Here is an 18,370-nt window from a genome sequence, read left to right on the forward strand (position 1 = left end):
GGGATCCTCCCAGACCGGGGCACGAACCCGTATCCCCTGCATCGGCAGGCGGACTCTCAACCACTGCGCCACCAGGGAGGCCCGCTCTACCTGTTTTTACAGGTAGAACATCTAGATGACCTCTTCTACATCCAGATGCCGTGTCACCTTGACACGGCTATACCACTGGTGATTCAGATTCACAGTGGGGTGGTGTTTTAGCGCCTTGCTCTCAATAGCCTTTGCTATTTTTGAACAGCACGTTAAAATTCATTTGTATTCCTTGAATGGCAAGTGGAGGTTCCTCGCTTAAATAATTTTACCTTTATATTAGTTACAGAAGTTGAACGACAAGCAATAAAAGTATTTTAGAGGTCAAATCATTCATCCAACAAATATTTATTGAGCGCCCATTCTGCTCTTGGCACTGAACCAGGCCGGCCCCAATGTACACAGACCACCAAGTCATTACCTTCAAGGAACTCTCATAATAATCATGCTTTTCAGCAAATGTCACCTTTCCAGTGAAAACTTCACTCACACCCTCTGCCAGAGGACTAAGCTGTTGCCCTCTGTGACCTCCAATTGTATATCTTCCTTGCCCCTTTTCAACTGCACACCTGTACACCTCTGTTCTGTATTTAGCCCTGTATTTCATTTAAGGGGCCCACTGCAGGCACAACCAAGGTATGCGTGCCCCTCTCATGCCCTGTGAAGAGTGTCCTGGCCCAGTGACAGAAGGCACCAGGGGACTTCGGGCTCTGCTGATGGGTGTTGGCTGGAGGGAGCCAGGCTCCTCCCACTCTGTGCAAAAAACGATGCTTCATGCAGGTTCTTCTTTAATCTTCACGTCCATTCTATGAGGTAAGGTATGTCTGTGCCATTTTGCAGATGAGGAAACTAAAGTTCAGAGACATTTAATTTGGTTGGTTAAAGTCCAGAAAGATTTCACAGTGGAGGTGAATTCTAAGCAAGGTTTAGGAGGAGACTGATTCGGTTAAAAGAAATGGGTAGGTCCTTGCTGAGGAGATAGGGGCAGATCGGAGCCTAACATTCATTAAGTAGATGGATAGATAGATAGATCCAGATATAGATACATATATATGCATACATACAGCTAAAGAGTGGTGATCAGGAAATATAAGATATGGGTGGATAAAGGAAGAGACTGGCTGGAAGCCTGGAAGGCCATGACTGCGTGCTTTTTAAAAAAATTTTATTTCTTTTTACTTATCAAGCAGCCAGGAGCCACCAAAGACTGTCAACACAAGGTGCAAGAACTTCTAGAGGAAGGTAATTCCTGAAGCTAACTGTGGAGCGTTATAGCTCAGGCTAGGGGCGGATGTGGGAGTGGGGACAACAGCCATTCCAGACTTCATTTCCAAAATCTCTCCCTTCAATTCTTGCCCCCAGCCGTCTGTTGATAAACCTTACTTTTGCATATTGGAGCCAATTCTAGTGTTCATCCTGAAAATCTGTGATCTCTGACAACTTATCCCACACCATCCATCCTGATCTAGCTTCTATTTCCTAACCTTTATCAAGTCGGCGTGTCTGTGCCCCACCCGTGGCCAGCACACAGAGGTACGGGGCTCAGTCATGCTTCCTAACTCTGCGTGTGGAATGGCTTCCCCCTGCAATGCTCTCCCAAGACCCACTCCTCTCCAAAAAAACAAAAAAGAACACAAAAAGGACCAACTAACCTCCGAGGCCTAGTTCAAATGCATCATCTGCATGGAACTTTCTCTGCCACCTTAAACTCCAGGGAGCTCCCCACTTAATCTCCTATGATCATTAGTTTGGGCATCATAATGCCACACCGTATGATGTGCCTGCTCCTCCCTTCAACAAATAATTTATGGTTTACTAAAATGTGGAAAGTACTATGCTGGGCTGTGAGATGGACTTTAAAGAAAGAGAAAACACTGATCTTTATTCCTTCTGGACCTAACTTTCAAGTATCTCCTGCCTTCCCGAGTGGGTTGCAAGCATCTCTAATCCAAACAATGGCCTCGGTGGCATCCTGCAGATGAGGATGGATTGCTTCACCGCAGCAGACATCCAGAGCTGGGGACAGACAGGTCTCACTTAGGACTGTGAGGTCCGCAAAGAAAGAGGACACTATTACTGAAATGTTTTTTAACTACATTTCTGATGTTGTAATATTCTAGCACAAACAAGAACTGATGACATGAGAATTTCTCCTTCTTCTAATTCCATTCCCCTGTCACCACTCAAGCTCCATAAAGCACCATCATCCACTGAATCTGCCTAACATCTCCCCATTTTCAGTCTTGCACCCCCAAACCCCTTGCTCTTTGCAGCCACCAGAATAAACTCGTATTTAAGTTCATATCAGATCATATCCGTTCCCTACTTAGAAAGGTCTCTAATTTCCTCACCTGGACCCCATGTTCCTATATAATCCGGTCCCGTCTAATAACAATAGCCTCCTTGCCCCTGAGGGTCCCCTTGCTCTGTTCTCCAGTTTCACTTGCTTTTCTGCATGTCTTAGGAAAGCCCTGCAGGCTTTGGAACATGCTGTTCCCTCATTTGAAAACTGCTTTTCCTTCAGCTCTACTGTGCTAATCCCTCCTTATCCCTGACACCTCAGCTAAAACATCACTTCCTGCAGGAGTCAGGTGTCCCTTTAATGAACCTGGACACCTGTTCTTGACCTTGACAGTATCATTGTCATTAGATGCCACTGGGTTAGCAGTCACTCCATGTGAAGGCAGGGACCAATTCCTCTCCCCCATCATGTCACCAGGACCCACCACAGGCTCACACACAGAGGAGGTATAGTGGCTGAGTAAATGAAGATCTTACTAAGAAGCCAGCCAGTAAGATCAGTTGTTAATCAATGAACTGAACTCATTCACTCACAAGGTACCAGGTAAGCTACAAACTGCTAAATCTTCGATAAACTCCCAAACTTTACATCAACTAGAGTTCATGTTCCTTGGCAGACTGCTAAAGCAGATGGCCTGCCAGGGCAGATTTGTATCATTTTTTACGTGTTTTTAAAAAGTTGGTCTTGATTTGGGCTCATCTAGCCATGAGGTTCTCATGAAAATTAAGAGCTCTGAATCACTATGGCTGAGCTTCCTAGAAATTCAATTACAGCCAACCCTTTGAAAATGGGGCATCTTTAAGAGGGGACATATTGCTATGAATATAGCTTCAAACAGCAGACAATGAAAACAAACTAGAAAATGGACATGTGACTTAAAATTCCCAACGAACAACAACCATAGGACTATTTTATTTCTCTTTTGATACAAGCAGTCTTATGTTTCAAAAAAACCCAAAACAACAGAAAACAAAGCTAGTGTTATAATTTACAGAAACTACTCAAACGTCAGTATTACAGCATATGGCTGGAATATTTCTACGCTATAATATGGTATCTAACTGCAGTATTTTGGTCAACAGTTTCTCAAAACAGCACTTTCATATACAACAAAAAATTGATGAGCTCATAAAAGCATTTTATATCTATAAAACTATTATCCATATTATCAAAATGTGAATACAAGCACTAAACTGGTTTAAGTATGAGAATTTTCCTACCATGAAGCATGTTTTTTCTTCACTTTTATCAGGCAATAGAAACAGAAACAAAAAGAAACAAACATCATAGAGTGGTAACTATAGATTTCTAAAAGTGGTTGAAAAGCTAAAAGTGATTAGCAACGCTGATATTTCCAACATTATTTAAAATTAGAGAAATCATAAACAAATACCAAGAAGACAATAACCTGTGAAATTCCCCAGGTCAACTGTACTCTAAAAAAAATAAATTTAACGAAGAATGGGAATAGCATTTATTGAGCATGTAATATGTGTCAGGTATGCTCATTTAGGTTTTAACTCTCAAAATACCCATGAGAAGCTGGAGGCTTAAGTGGACCCAAGGCTGGAATGTGGTAGAACCAAGATTTACACATCTGTTTCTATACATCTTCTATACCATAATACATGGGGATTAAAATGAAAGGCAGCTACCGTAAAAATAAAGAGCAAATAAAATGGGGAATAATTTTCATCTTCAGTGAATAAATTATTGAACTGAACATTAATTTACCCAAAGCATGAGTTTCAGTCTCTTGGAAAGGGATCATGTACTTAACGAATGAATGGAGAACTTTACCAGTCATGGGAGAGCAACCCTGCATGTGGAACAGAGAGCTCCTCCTAATGGCATTGCCAAGGAACCATTCAACTGAAAACGCCACCCAATTTTGAGCAAGGTCCTCATCCACATCAATGATACTCACTGCCCCCTAGAGAAGGAAGAGTGAAGTGATCACAAGCTCCCTACAGGTAGGTGTGTCTGATCTGTAGTAGATGCTCAATGAACATTTCTTGAAGATCACTAGATCTACCCACCAAGGTGACTTTTCTTAAATTAAGACAAACTCAAAAAGCATTTGGAAAACTACACTGGGCTCCCTGAAAAGAAGTATGGAGTTCTTGAATTAAATTGTCTTTGTTCTCCTGGATCAGGCACTGTTATGGCCCCTGACATGCTTATTTATCACATAAGACTACTTCCCCATAACTCGTATTTTTTGTTTGAAAACATAGTCTTTTCCATTCCTCTGATAAAGATTCTCTAATTACAAGATTCTGTTAATTTGGTAGTTGTCTTACTAACATTGGAAACAGTGAAAGGGTCCAAGTGACAATCTTACAGCCAAGAAGTAAAAAAAATCCAGATATATTTGGAAAATGTTTGCGTTTTATGGGTGGGTTTTGTATGGCAAAAAGTAACAAAAAATCGCAATGATAAAAAAGACCCCTGGAGAACAGTAACTCCAAATTGTGAGGAAAGATGATTATTTCCAGTTTTGCTCCTTCATTGCCTCCTAATAATTCCCCAGCTTCTCATCATGACATACAGTGTATTATGACAGGAACATGAAAAATTAAGATGGGATTGTGCTATACCAAAAGAAGGGCCATTGAGACCCACACCCTATTATGCTATGTTGTTACAATACTTACTATCATCCTATATGGAGGTGGGCTTGCAATGCTGTTCTCCTTGCTCTTTTGCCACTGCTGGCATGACGAGGTAAAGAAAACTCTCCTAAGCTTCTATCACCCCTATTTTATGTCAGAATACTTAATGGCTAGGGTCATCTTGGTGGTGTTAACAGGGTGGAGGAATAAAGCGGAGGGAGACTAAAGAATAACCCATCCTGCCACTGGAAGATTCCTTAAGGAGAAGGGTGTTAATATATAAGAACTCTTCTAGAACAAAATTAATATATAGAAAGCTTAATCAGTAGGGAGGAAGATGTGTGAAACCCACATTTTGATTCTAAGAATATAAGAGAAGGGTCACTGACTAAGTGCTGAATTTTGGCAGGTGCGTTATGCAAATAGAGGCCGTGATGGTTTCAGTACTGATACACGGAAGGAGCCCCTCCGTCGTACAATTCTGGAAGCTTCCCCACAATATTCTATCAATTATAACAAGGCTATCCAGAACATTTCTCCATGTATGCATTGAACACAGTAAATACTTTCCTACTCTTCACTGGTGGATCTCCCAGTAGGTAAGATAAGCATTGCCATTTGTACTGAAATACAATTCTGATCAGAAAATATTTCAGTTCCCTAACTATTTTTCTGTTTACCTATTATCTACTTGATTACCTTTTTATAGCCTATGAAACAAACTCTGCATTGTTTTTGTTTGGTTTTTATTGCTATCTTCTCAAAACAGCTGAGTTCTAAGACTAGCGGCAGCTGAGTGAAGTATGTTGGTCTCATTAAACATTACAAACAGCTATGCTCACCTTGAGTTTCAAAGTACAATTTATCATCTGTTTTGTGAATCAAGGCTATGGCCTTGTTTACTACAGAAGAACTGACATCAGACAGGATAACCTATTACTTAAAAATTTTAGGTTACATTGGACACAAGGTGTTTGTGAGACAAATGCTTTAATAAAAATATCTGACAGGCTTTTCTATTAGAATAACTGTGTATGGCTATCCATATCTCATATTGGCTGTAGAGAACATTAAAATATCTTTCACCAATTTTAGAGGGATGGACTGCAAGAGAAGTTAATTACCTCCAATTCTTTAAAATAAAAAGTCTTCTCACTTATATACAAACAAATGTCAGATACACACACAAAAATGCCAAGCTATATATAAATTTAAATTTATTAATTCTAGGGTAGGTTCAATCACACAATAAAATAGCATATTTAGAAAAGAATGAATTCATTTCAAAAAATAATAAATTATCTTTTCTACACATTAGAACACTGAAGCCTTTATCTTTTATAAATATCTTAATATTGGTAACATATCTAGATTTAGGTTATTAATATCTTATAACATTTGGAAAGCTACACTAATTTTTTTCTTTATATAAAAAAGTTAAATTTTTAATTGCAAAGAAGTTCACGTTAGTGCGTGTATATATATAATCTATATATATATGATATATATTATTCCAATGTTCTAAAATACTAGTAAAGTAATGAGGATTCAATTTCCCCCAAGTTTAATTTATTTTTATGGCTACATAACCATAACATCAATAACCACTCATGAGGAATATCCACCTAACTTTGATCCGATTAGCATAAGTGACTGATATTTTCTAATTGCTACTTGCAGAAATATAGATAACTTTAAAATTGGCAAACCACTGATCGCAGGGCTGCCAAGTGCTTTCATTTCTCCTCTAGGACAAAAGGTCCCTGCACTCTGCAAACCATAACCTTCACCTCCAAATGGACCACTGCCAAGATCTGCTCCCATGGACTTTTGTTTTATCAGAGTCCCTGAATCTAACTTGAAGTATCAGTTATTATGGTTATTTGGTATTGTTTTCAAGAAACAAACAATCACAGAAGAAAAAAAAAACTATCATGAAAAAAAGTAGGAATGTTGGAATGCTCCCTTTTGCACTGTCTAAAACGACCACCATTCTTTGAGAATGCACCTGGTATTCAGAGTAAATGCAGTTCATTTTAATTTGCAGGAGTGAATACTTTGTTCCCTGAGCAAGTGCAATGAAACACTCAGTTAATAAGGCAAGGCTGACTGGAAAATGCTGGGTATAAATAGTTACTTCTTCCTTAAATGTTTCCAGCACTGGCAATGATGAGTACCTCTTCTGATACATGATCAAGTGAAGGTGGCATTTTTTTTTTCTGCGTGTCAAGTGAATTGGTAACAATAATAACAGCAATAATGTATGAGTCGCCACTATATGATATGGTCGCTAACATCTCGGAGGCATTAATTACATCTCTACTGCTACCTCACAGCAACCTGAATCCACTTATTTTTTCACGAAGAAAAGTTACTTTACAACTCTCTGGATTAGGTCCACTTTGTTGCCCTAAAGCAACACCGTGGTTTGGAACAGACTGGATGAGGCTACCAACCTATAAAGAACATTAGACTGTGAAATTTGATTCTAAGAATAAAGATCGATATGGTCTAAAGACATGCTTAGCTAATGACAAGGATCTTTGCTTCAATTCAGAAGAGTGATGATTTTCTCATAAATAATACAGAGATAGTAAAACACTAGGGCATTAAGCTAAATCTCTTAGCATTATTTGGTTTCTAACCACTGCTTTTTGTTAATGGAATCCTCAGGTACTCACCACCTTCATCCACTCCAAAACTATCTACTGAATATCTTGAATATAAAGAAAATGACAAAATGGTAGCATTTTGCCCCAAAATTATTCTTCTGAAAAGTGGGTTTTGCCTTATCGTCTGATCTTTATAAAAACTTCCATTTTCCAGGTTTCTCTCCTATACACTTTAATAGTCAAAGTACTCTTTGGAGAATTCACGTTGGCCTGAAACAACCTCCATCAATCCTAGTTTTGGGGGTGCTTTATGGAAGTCACCTGATAGGAAGCATAAAATAAGGTAAGTTTTTAAAAAGTATTTCCACATATGGATGTAGTTGTACACAAGCCTTTTTAAAAAATGTTTAATGCATTTCAATTAGTTCCTGGCGAACACAAAATATACAACTACAGAAAGAATATTTGAAAATACTGCTTGAAAGCATAAATGAGTTCTTGGGGCCTGAGACAACGTTTACTGAGACCTCAACGATCACAGATTCAAACAGTGTTGTATCTAAACACTGAGATGGAAGTAAAACACAATTTGCTCTGGAAAACTGGTCGATAACTCTACATGTGCTTTAGGGATGAAAAAACTACTGTCAAAGGCACATCAAATGTCTGAATTAAGCATTTTCATAAACTGTAAGTTTCAAAAGGAAAATTTCTAAATCAATCTAAGACTATATAAACATTTGCAAGTAAACTGATGAATATTACAAGTCATTACTGAAGTATTTCATCCACAACCCTGAGAATTTATATATTCATATTGGTTGAAAAAGCATTTTTGGATATTCTCACTGGGCATTTTCCTTAAAATTGAGATCACCTTATTTGGGAGGGCTTACAGAGTAGTGATTTCCATTGGTTCATTTTTTGAAGGAGGGTGAGGAGAACTCTTTTTTTTAAACTAAGTTCATATATCCCATCATTTTTGTAATATAAAGTGCTTCTAATTAACATTCTCTTTTCCAGAGTTTGAGCTACCTCAAACTCAGAAGTTCAGAGGTTACACAAATATAGAGAGTAGACCACATTCTAAAATTATGATATAACAACAACAACAAAAATGCACTAATGCATTAATAGATAGATCCATGTTGTGTAATAGTCTTCATATTCATCAATTTACTTGGTAAATAGCATCTGTCATATAGGTGCTTAAACTGTCAGTCAGTACAAGGGGGTAATTCAGCAAGGAGGCAATGAGTGGAGAGGCATCCTCTGATCAGACACTGGAACGTTTGGATTACTCTCCTCCATAGTCAAGCATAATTCAGCACAAAGCATGTCAGTTCCAGCCTCTGTCTATAAGTTCCAGGTAGTGAAGCATTGAGAGAAATTTTGTATAAAACAATGGCAATGGTAAAGTGGTTCCATGGCCAAGACTTTGGTTACTGTTACAGAGAAGTGCCAGTCAGCCAGATTTAGGACCCATGTACTGTACCCTGTGAAGAATAAAACACTGTCTGCACACAGCGCTGCAAGAGAAAAGGCAAGAAGTCAAATCTGCCTTCTGAGGCCCTATAGACAAGCTTCATCAAACATTTAACAAATAAAGAAGTCATGACATGAATCACCCACAAATATCTTTGAAAGCTAAATGGACTAGCACATTATCTAATCGTAGGAAAATTACTTGAAAAAGATAATTTTGCGAAAAATGTGAAGTGAGAGAACTTGTTGTCTGCACCTTTTTTTCTTTTGTGACTCTGAAAGTATGATTGCTCTGTACATGCTTCTACTTAGTAAAACATTTCACTCTGCCACTGGATCACTTCAAAGCAGGAAATAAATAAAAATGAATAAAAAGATGAAAATTTTCTATACCTGAGAAATCTGCTGCTAAGAGATCTACTGCCTTTAAAACCTTCACTTGTAAAATGCCGATGTCCTTCATATTTTTCAGGGAGTTCTGTAAGCTCTGGGGGGAGAAAAGTAGGTCACAAATGAACATAGCTTTCTAATATACTGTTTAATGCCAAAAAATCCCTATAGGAAGTACCTTCTAGATTTATCATCATCTTTCTCATGCAATGCTAAGAAAAGTTCCAATGTGCATTGCATCAGTCAACAGGAAACTTAGGCATTTGCAGCAACCAGATTAAAAGTGACTGAGAATTAATTAACTCCCCTTTCAAAATAAACAAATTACAAAGCACATGCAATCTACTTTTAACATCACCCCCTGGCGATAGTACAGACATCCCACCAGGGAAAATGGGTGTAGAACTACATTCATTCTCTTTTCCCCCTTTCTCTTTAATGAAAATTTTAAATCACCAGAAAAGGCAACATTATTCTGACCTAGTTAGAACAAACTTTATGGATATCAGAGGACTAAACTTGGACCCTTCGTAGATAACTTATTACTACCAGAAAGAGAGTAGGGATGGAAATGGAATGAATTTTCTAGTCCATGTTACAGCCAGCTCATTAGAGACTGAGCATCTAGTACTGCTCTGTAATCACATTTACTTTCATTTTTAGTTTGCATGGCCAAAGCTCTAATATATCTACTGATAATTCTTAAGCATGTATAGAAATATTTAGATGTCTATGCACATCGCATTCTTTAGAAATTGTGCATGAGATAAGAGATAAGCAAATAAATGCTCTTTGCATGCCTCCAAAACACATTTGCTGAAAAGATGCTGCTTTCAAACCTTTGGATACAGTATTTCTGTCATCATTAGATAAGTAAAAACCTGTGATAAGTGGACCCCAGGGATTTATAGAAGGGTAGTAAAATCCTTGTTATTTAGGCATTTCAGGAAAGAATAACAAAAGCTTAATAATAGCTAAGGTTTGCCTAACGTAAACCTTAGGAAGCACCATTCCTAAGAACTTTTGGAAGTTGTTTCTTCAAACAGTATTTTCAATCTTAAAAACAACAGAAAAAAAACTAGTGTTTAAGCTAAAATGGAAACATCTGAAATAAAGTACTTTCATAATTTAGAGGCAAAATGCCTTTGAAGATTATCTATTCTTAAAACCTAAAAAACAAATCCAGGGGTCTGGAACTTGTGTCTTGTAACACAGTATCTTTCCCTCTAGCATGCTGGTCAGCTCCTTAGCTACAAAAAAAAAAAAAAATTGATATTTTTATTTTGATTACTGGCTTTTCAAATCTCTTTTCAATGAGTACTCCTCAAATCCTGAGACATTATTCAAAGCAGTCATTATGATCTTACCTAATGTCACCTTATAAATGCATGACACTCCTCATGAATTTGGTAAATTGTGCAATTTACCCATGGGAAAGTTTGGGGAAGTGTTTTATTTTCATTTGCTTAACTAAAGTCATCAAAGAGAATATTAAAAGTGGATTTTGTCAAAACTTCTTTAGAGTACATCAACCTTGCATGCAGAATCTTGTGCTGTCATTAAGATGTGTGGCTAGGCTTTGTACTCCTGAAGATAAAGGTTTATTCAATTAATCAATACGCCTGCACAGTGAAGGAGTCTGGAGGCACTAAAGTTTATGCTGAGAATAATACTCCCATTAAATAGGGATTCATCTTTGCTTCACTTCCATGCCACTTTCCTAAAACATGCCTTTCGTGTGTGTGGCAATAAAATAAATGTATTGATTTACAAAGAAGATGGAATAAAATGAGAATGCAAATAAAGACACCTAGAAAGCCAGAGCACAAAAAATAATGACAAGGACAAAGCCATTTGATTTAAAAATGCTGAGTGGACTTTTAAGCAAATTGCAACTACTTAGGCAAAAATCACAAACTGCTCTTATCCAGGGTAGTATGGAATAAGTCTTTCATGCCTGTCTACGGCTTGGCTTTGCTTTATGAGACACAAGTGCTTTCTCACTTGATCTTAAGAGGTTCTGGAAAAGCATCTACAACATGGCAAACATTAATATTTAGTTTTTAAAAAAGCAACTTTTGTGAACTTATTAAAATTCCTAAAAATGATACAAATGAACTTACTTACAAAATAGAAACAGACTCAGAGACTTGGAAAACAAACTTATGGTTACCAAAGGGAAAACGTGGTGGGGAGGAATAAATTACGAGTTTGGGATTAATATATACACACTACTATATATAAAATAGAAGATCAACAAGGGCCTACTATATAGCACAGGGAACTATACTCAATATTCTGTAGTAACCTATATGGGAAAAGAATCTGATAAAGAATGGATATATGTGTATGTATAACTGAATCACTTAGCTGTACACCTAAAACTAACACAACATTGCAAATCAACTATATTCCAAAATTAAAATTAAAAAAATAAAATAAAATTCCTATTTACATATACAGACATGCTAAACAACCTTTTGCCCCCTTGAGGATTTCAATTTTCTCCAAAGAGTTCCAGGATACTAAAAAATCAAATACCTTTTTTTTTTGGCGTTTAAAATAGGAAGGCAAACTCTATAATCTACTGTCACCTTCTCACTAATGCATTAACCTCTAGGGCTGATGTCTTGTTTTAGGAGACATACCATTAAACTTTGGACAAAGATCTCTTTGGAGGCAGTTTTTCAATTCAGAGACTGTTTCAACTTACAAGTGGGGGTGGGTGCGGGGGTCGGGAGGGGTTGTAGCAAGGCAAAGCACTCACGAATCGCTGGGCGATCTGCTTTCTCTCGCTGGGATCTGCCAAGGGGCACACACACAGATCTGAGACGGAGACTCCCGCGCAGGGCGTGAGGGTGACCAGCATCAAGAGCGTCCCCAGGCAGCTCTCCAGCGGCAGCTCCAGGCAGTTGGCTTGCTTCAGTGGGAGGGCTGAGATATCCACTTTACACCTGGAAAAGTTGCAGAAATCAGGGACAGAAAAGCGATTAATGCGTGGCAGCTGCTGAACCTCCAAAGCACCTGATTTTCATTTCATCCTCCCCATGAAGCCTCACGCTGTCTGGGCATGGGCGATTCCAGTTGCTAGAATCCAGCGATTCCAGTTATTAGAAGAGGTGGCAATTAGAGCTTTTGCATGTAATAAATTCATCAAGTATTTCTACTGGAAACACAATTATATATGGGCTGGCTGAGTAGTGAAGGTTGCAAGGGCTCCCCTGGCTGGTAACACTCCATCCCAGCCTAACACACCCTGAATGAAGGAGAGAAAGTGATAAAACAAAACAAAACAAAACAAAAAACCAAAAAAAAAAAAAAACAAAGAAAAGGCAGCATGGAGAAAGTGGCAAATGAACCCGAGAAGCAGCAGGTCTGCAGAGAAACGATGAGATCAAGAACTAGGAAGAAAACAGTTTCAAAGTTTCAACACTATGGATGCCGGCTCTAGAAGGCTGCTCTGGGCTGCTCTTGGCTGGTCTTCTACCGGCAAAGAGAATAAGAGACATTGGTTCAAAAAAAAGAAGAAAAGATAGGAGCTTTGCAAGCGGGAGAGGGTTAATGGAGAAACCATTTTCCTCTAGATTAATGCCGACTGGCCAGTTTTTATTTAAAGAAATGTGTTAAGGTGTTTTCCTAATAGGCATAGTTCCACAGGATTTCCCCAGGTGGGTTTCTGTTAGACAAATGGAGCGTGAAGTGCTACTGACTGATCCCATTTTGGCGGCACTGCCAGAAAAGGCTGCACCCATCTGCTATAAATTGCATGTTTTCCACCTCTTAACAGTCAACTGTTCTGGCGATGTTGAAAACCTCAAACACATTTAAATACAGAAGCAAACACCCATAAGGGGGGCTGAGGTGCTAAGCCATTTACTTGCTTTGACACGAAAAGTCTGGGATTGCCTGGACCACACTTGCTTTGTTTATGTGCAGGTAGGTGAGGTAGGCAGGGCTGAGCGGAGTGAGGGAGGGTAGTGTGTGTTTTTCATTCTCATTTGCCATCTCTAGTTTTTGAATAAGATGACTATTCAAGACGTTATTAAAAAATGGAAGCACGGCCTCAGAATGTCTGACAGGAATGGATTCTTACCCTTAATCATCAATGGACTTTATAAATTTGCAGATAATAGGAAATAGGTAAACTTACTTTATATATAAAGCAACGACAATTTTGAGGCACATGGATATGGAAAAAGTTCCAGTTTAATACATTTAAAAGAAAGCTTGCAATCCCTTCCCCCCAAAATATCAATATTAAAGGTCTATACCAGCTTTTACCACAGAAGAGAAAATATTTTAATAGTGATATGTACCTATAAAATTAAACATATGTGGGTATTTACTTCCTAATTACAATTCCAGTTACTAGAACAGGTGGCAATTAGAGCTTTTGCATGTAATAAATTCATCAAGTATTTCTACTGGAAACACATTATATATATATATATATATATAAATATATATTTTTAAATAACCCTCTATGATTTGAATCAAAACAATTTCTTTTCCTGTGCAATAAGGGATATTTCAAAGTTAAAGTTCACTACTGTGAAAAGAGGGGTTAGTAAATATTTTTATTTCATAAGCAAGTATGTAAATGGGGAGCTAATTTTGCTTGGAAAGAAAGAAATGTCAAGTGCTTTAACTGTGCCATTTCTACAAAACTAAGTACCCGCAAATTCTGAACAAGTATAGCCGTAGTTCATCTGCTTAGGAATACTTTGCTAAGCATTATTTTCCACTGTTATATACACTTTCATGTAATAAACCTCTTTCTTACGGAAAGATGAATGATCCAAATTTGTAAGACTTTTTCTCTCTGGTGGTCACCTTCATTAGTCCAAAGTAGCAATAACCTATTTATGACACATGCATTTTAATATCATTAATAATGGCATTTTGGTCCTTTGAAGTTTACCTTTTTGTTGTTGTGGTGGTTTTATTTATCTTCTGAACAAAGGAAAAGTTACAGGATCTCTGAGAGCAAATAATGTTTGGGAGTCAAAAATGATGTATAACGACGAAAAAATAATTTTTTTCTTGGATAATTCAAAACGGACCTGACAGCAATTCTAAACAGTCATCTAAAAAGATTGTAAGCAATATTAGCATACCTACAGTAACTTTGCACACTCTCCTCCTGACTGTCTAAAGGCACAGCTTACTTGAACAGAGCAGTTTATTAATTTAAACAAGTGTGAATCACATCCCAGATGAAATGTAAACTAAATATTGAATTTTGTCTCAGAAATTACACATTTTCACAAACTTTTCAGTCATTTCTGCCCACTGTGAAACTTTTCCACCTATCTCAGTTTTAAAGATTATTTCGATAATGAAGAAAGAAACCCTACACAAAACATAGCCTTGCCTATTTTAGATAAAAGAGCCCCATAAACACCAGATGGGGGATTTCAGGACAAACTTAATGGATTCTACATTCCCAGTTAACTATTGAGTGAATTCAATCAAATACTTTTACTTTCTTAGTGACTTGAAAGAGCAAATTAAATTGATACATAGGCATCAGGTCAATCAAAATTAAACCTTGATCCTTCTGCACATAGATTATGACCCTGTTTCTTAGGGTCCCTGCCCCATCATATGAATTAATTGATTCTTAAAACACTGATGTCTTTAGTCTTATGAATTAATGAAAAGCTACCTTCTCCCTAGTGTTAACCACCCGCTCTAAGGATGACTTTCTATAAACTTTCTAGAACTGAACTGCTCTATCCACCTGGCTTCCCCATTCATTTTCACATTCTGGAGGACAGAAGGAAAGATGGGAGTAAGAAGAAATGAAACTCATACAAAACCCTTTCCTCCAGGCCTCCCATTTTTCTCTGTTTCAATCTCAGTCCCCATGGCTTCAGCTCACCCTCACATCTGAAGGAGAACCAGAATGTTCGGGAGGTTAGCCAGAGGCTGAAGAAATATTTACATTAACCCCAAGCTAGGAACTAGCTTGTATGATCAGCAAAAGCAGTAGAAGAAAAAAAAAAAAATTTAAGGACTTTTCTTCCAGAATTTCAGAATACTTTTACCACAATACTCATTGAATCTTCTAAAGAAAGGTTAAGTATCGTGAACTAAATGGCTTTCTTTAGGCTCAAGTAAAGATAAATACTCTAAAATCTTTAAGATATAATCATTCTGAAATATATTCATCAAAGACATGTTTAATATAAAAAATCTTGAAAGGAGACTCTGGCTGCTTCCTTAATTTTCTATAGGGTACCAGATTCTACCCTGAGAAAGTACTAAATAATTTGGTCAGTCTCTTCATTCTTTCTCGTTGCTACTGAAGCACTACAGAATCTGCTGTTCTTTCCCAAGGCTTTCTGTTAACTGTTTAGTTACCAGTTCCGGGAAAAGTGCAGGGTTGGCCCCTAAGAATGCTTAGGAGAAGAGATCCAGCCCAGCTTCCTGGGCAAATCAAAACACCTCCTCCTCCTCCCTTCCTTCTCATTCTTATAAACAATACTTGCTCACTCACTGATTCCAGAATTTTACAGGTATTGTTATATTTTCTCTTCCATTTTGTATCCCCTAAGTTTCTTCCCAAGCTCTACCCAAATGGCGGCCTTGTATGAGCAATGATGAAAACTGAGCTTACTACTATGGATGCAAATTTTCTTTGAAAAATAAACTCAGTTTTCAGATATATGGTTTAAAAGGCTCTCATAATGAGTGTTCCAATTATCATTAAAAACCACACCAACATTAATAAGTGACAGGCACTAAGACCATTTTTTCTGTGAAGGGCAAGACAGTAAATATATTTTTAGTTTGTTGGCCACCTGGTCTCTTGCAACTACTCAACTCTCTTCTTGTAGCATGAAAGCAGTAATAGACAATGTACACAAATGAACAAGGCTGTTTTCCAATAAAACTTTATTCAGAAACAAGGAGCCATCTGCATCTGGCCCACGGGCCCTAGTTTGCTGACCCCTAACCTAGAGAAATGCCAGTCATTCAGCTGTGGTGAATTATAGCAATGGAAGTATTTGAAAATTTTTTCCCAGGTTGGTAGCTGACGGTACAAACACATTGATAAAGGTATCAAGGAATACTGACCTAAGAATAATTTAAAAGAAAAAATAACTTTTAACTCACCATAGCCCACAAGACTCTGGCCAACATATCTAAAGACATGTTTGTTAACAAAAACCGATAAAGCAATAAAACTTATAAAACTGTTCTTCTATCTGAGGAAACAATGTGGAAAACACGTGCTCAGGGCATCCAGGTAAAACACATGAGTAATGAGCACTAGCAAATTAGGTCTATTCCCGTGGCATCATGTGTGACTCCACAGGCAAGGGGAGTGACCGTGTTCGGACCATCATTCAGCAGGTGCTACATGCTGGCCCTTAGGTGACCAGGAAAGCCTCATTCCAAAGTCAGAACTTCGACCATTCAGTCTGAAAGAGCTCCACTACGATAACAAGCTTTGCATTAGGAACATAAAGTAGCAGAGCACTAATGCATCTGTGTCTAGCCAGGAGCTGCTGTGGTTCATCTGCAGGTCATGGAATCCGATGGTTTTGTGACCTCACTCCTGCCTTCCTCTCTAGTTTGATCACATGACATCACCCACCCTTCTCATTCCTTTCCAGTTTCTCAGCATGTGTTCTCCCTCCTCTCTAAGCCTTTGTCCATGTGGTCCCATCTTCCTGGAAAGTTCTTCCTCCTTGTCAGGCTAACCACCACTCATGTTACAGGTCTCAGCTTAGACTCTCTTCTTCCAGGAAGCTGCCCTTCCACCCCCAAGACGCTGCCCACAACCTAGTGCCTGAGGACAGGATCCACCTCTGAACCCCCAGCACTTGGCAGGAGGTCTGATACACGACGTGCTCTATGTTTGTTGAATAAAATGAACGAACGAACAAATGCATCCCAGTGGCAAAATAAAATTCCAAGTCAAAAACTCCAAATTATAAAGTCAGTGTTTTTTTGTTAACCAACTAAATATTCTGTAGTGTCTATTTCCTCCCCTATCTAAAAAAAGAAAGGGAAATAAATATATGTACTAGGTGCCTCCCAGATTGAAAAGTCTGCGGTTCTATTCACGTGAAGGAAACAAGGACTAAATGACTTTTTTTTTTCCTCTGCAAGCTTTTTTTTTTCTCTGCATATATTAAAGCCAGCCCCTCTGGCCCACAGGCAGTTAATGTGCTGATTTAGCGTTGTTTCTGACCTCCTGTTCCTGTCTTTCTCCATTAATCCCACCGCATTTTAATGTTTTAATTCAACTCATAATTTTACCATATCAGTCAGCCAAACCTGCTTAAGTTCCACTTGCCATGATAGCTTTTAACCTCTTATTCATTACCATAATTCTATGCTTTATATTATACACTGGTCAGCTTTTCACTTAAATGCAAGGGGAAGAAAAGGGTGCTAGAGTTTTAAAAGCTGTACATCTCAGAGGCTAAGGAAGGCGGTGAACAGGAAGAAAACGGTGGCTGCGTCATGCCTGGCTGTAAGAGCAGATCAGCGACATGGGGTGCAGACTGTCCAGAGAAATCCTCTAGCCCTGATTCTCCTCTGCACCACAGTCACCAGTAAACTGGTAGCACATCACAGCCACTTTCTGAGGCACCGCGTGGGGCTGAGGATTGGCTCTGAGGCAGCCCAGTTAAAATGAACTTGTGCATTCTCATTCTTAAGTTTCCAAACTAAATTAAGTCTAGAATATTCTGTGACAAATTAATCTCCGGAATCACAGGGAAATGTAAAATATACTTTAAGAAAATGATACGATCATGTTGAAATGGCACAGGTTGACAAGGGGGTTAATCTGTATTTCTACTCTTGCCATTTTGTTTAAAAGTTGGGGCAGGTTATATTTAGCTTTATTTCTTACTCCTCCCTAAAAATTCTCTGTCTCTAGACCACTGATGGACTCAAAAGACTGGCTTTTTTTG

General features: G+C 38.2%; 1 protein-coding gene across 5 annotated transcripts in view; it reads right to left on the bottom strand.

Annotated features, from left to right (window-relative positions):
• MCTP2 (multiple C2 and transmembrane domain containing 2) overlaps positions 1–18,370 on the bottom strand; it is a gene marked incomplete at both ends in the record, with an annotated part of 197,884 nt that overhangs the window by 112,070 nt on the left and 67,444 nt on the right. For all 5 annotated transcript variants that reach the window (XM_079699877.1, XM_079699876.1, XM_079699875.1 and 2 more), the window contains 2 exons: positions 9,438–9,531; positions 12,202–12,388. In XM_079699877.1, coding sequence (XP_079556003.1) covers positions 9,438–9,531; positions 12,202–12,388 — 281 coding nt within the window. The remainder of the gene's footprint in view (positions 1–9,437; positions 9,532–12,201; positions 12,389–18,370) is intronic.

This window comes from Hyperoodon ampullatus, assembly GCF_949752795.1.
Source record: "Hyperoodon ampullatus genome assembly, chromosome: 3".
Lineage (NCBI taxonomy): Eukaryota > Metazoa > Chordata > Mammalia > Artiodactyla > Ziphiidae > Hyperoodon > Hyperoodon ampullatus.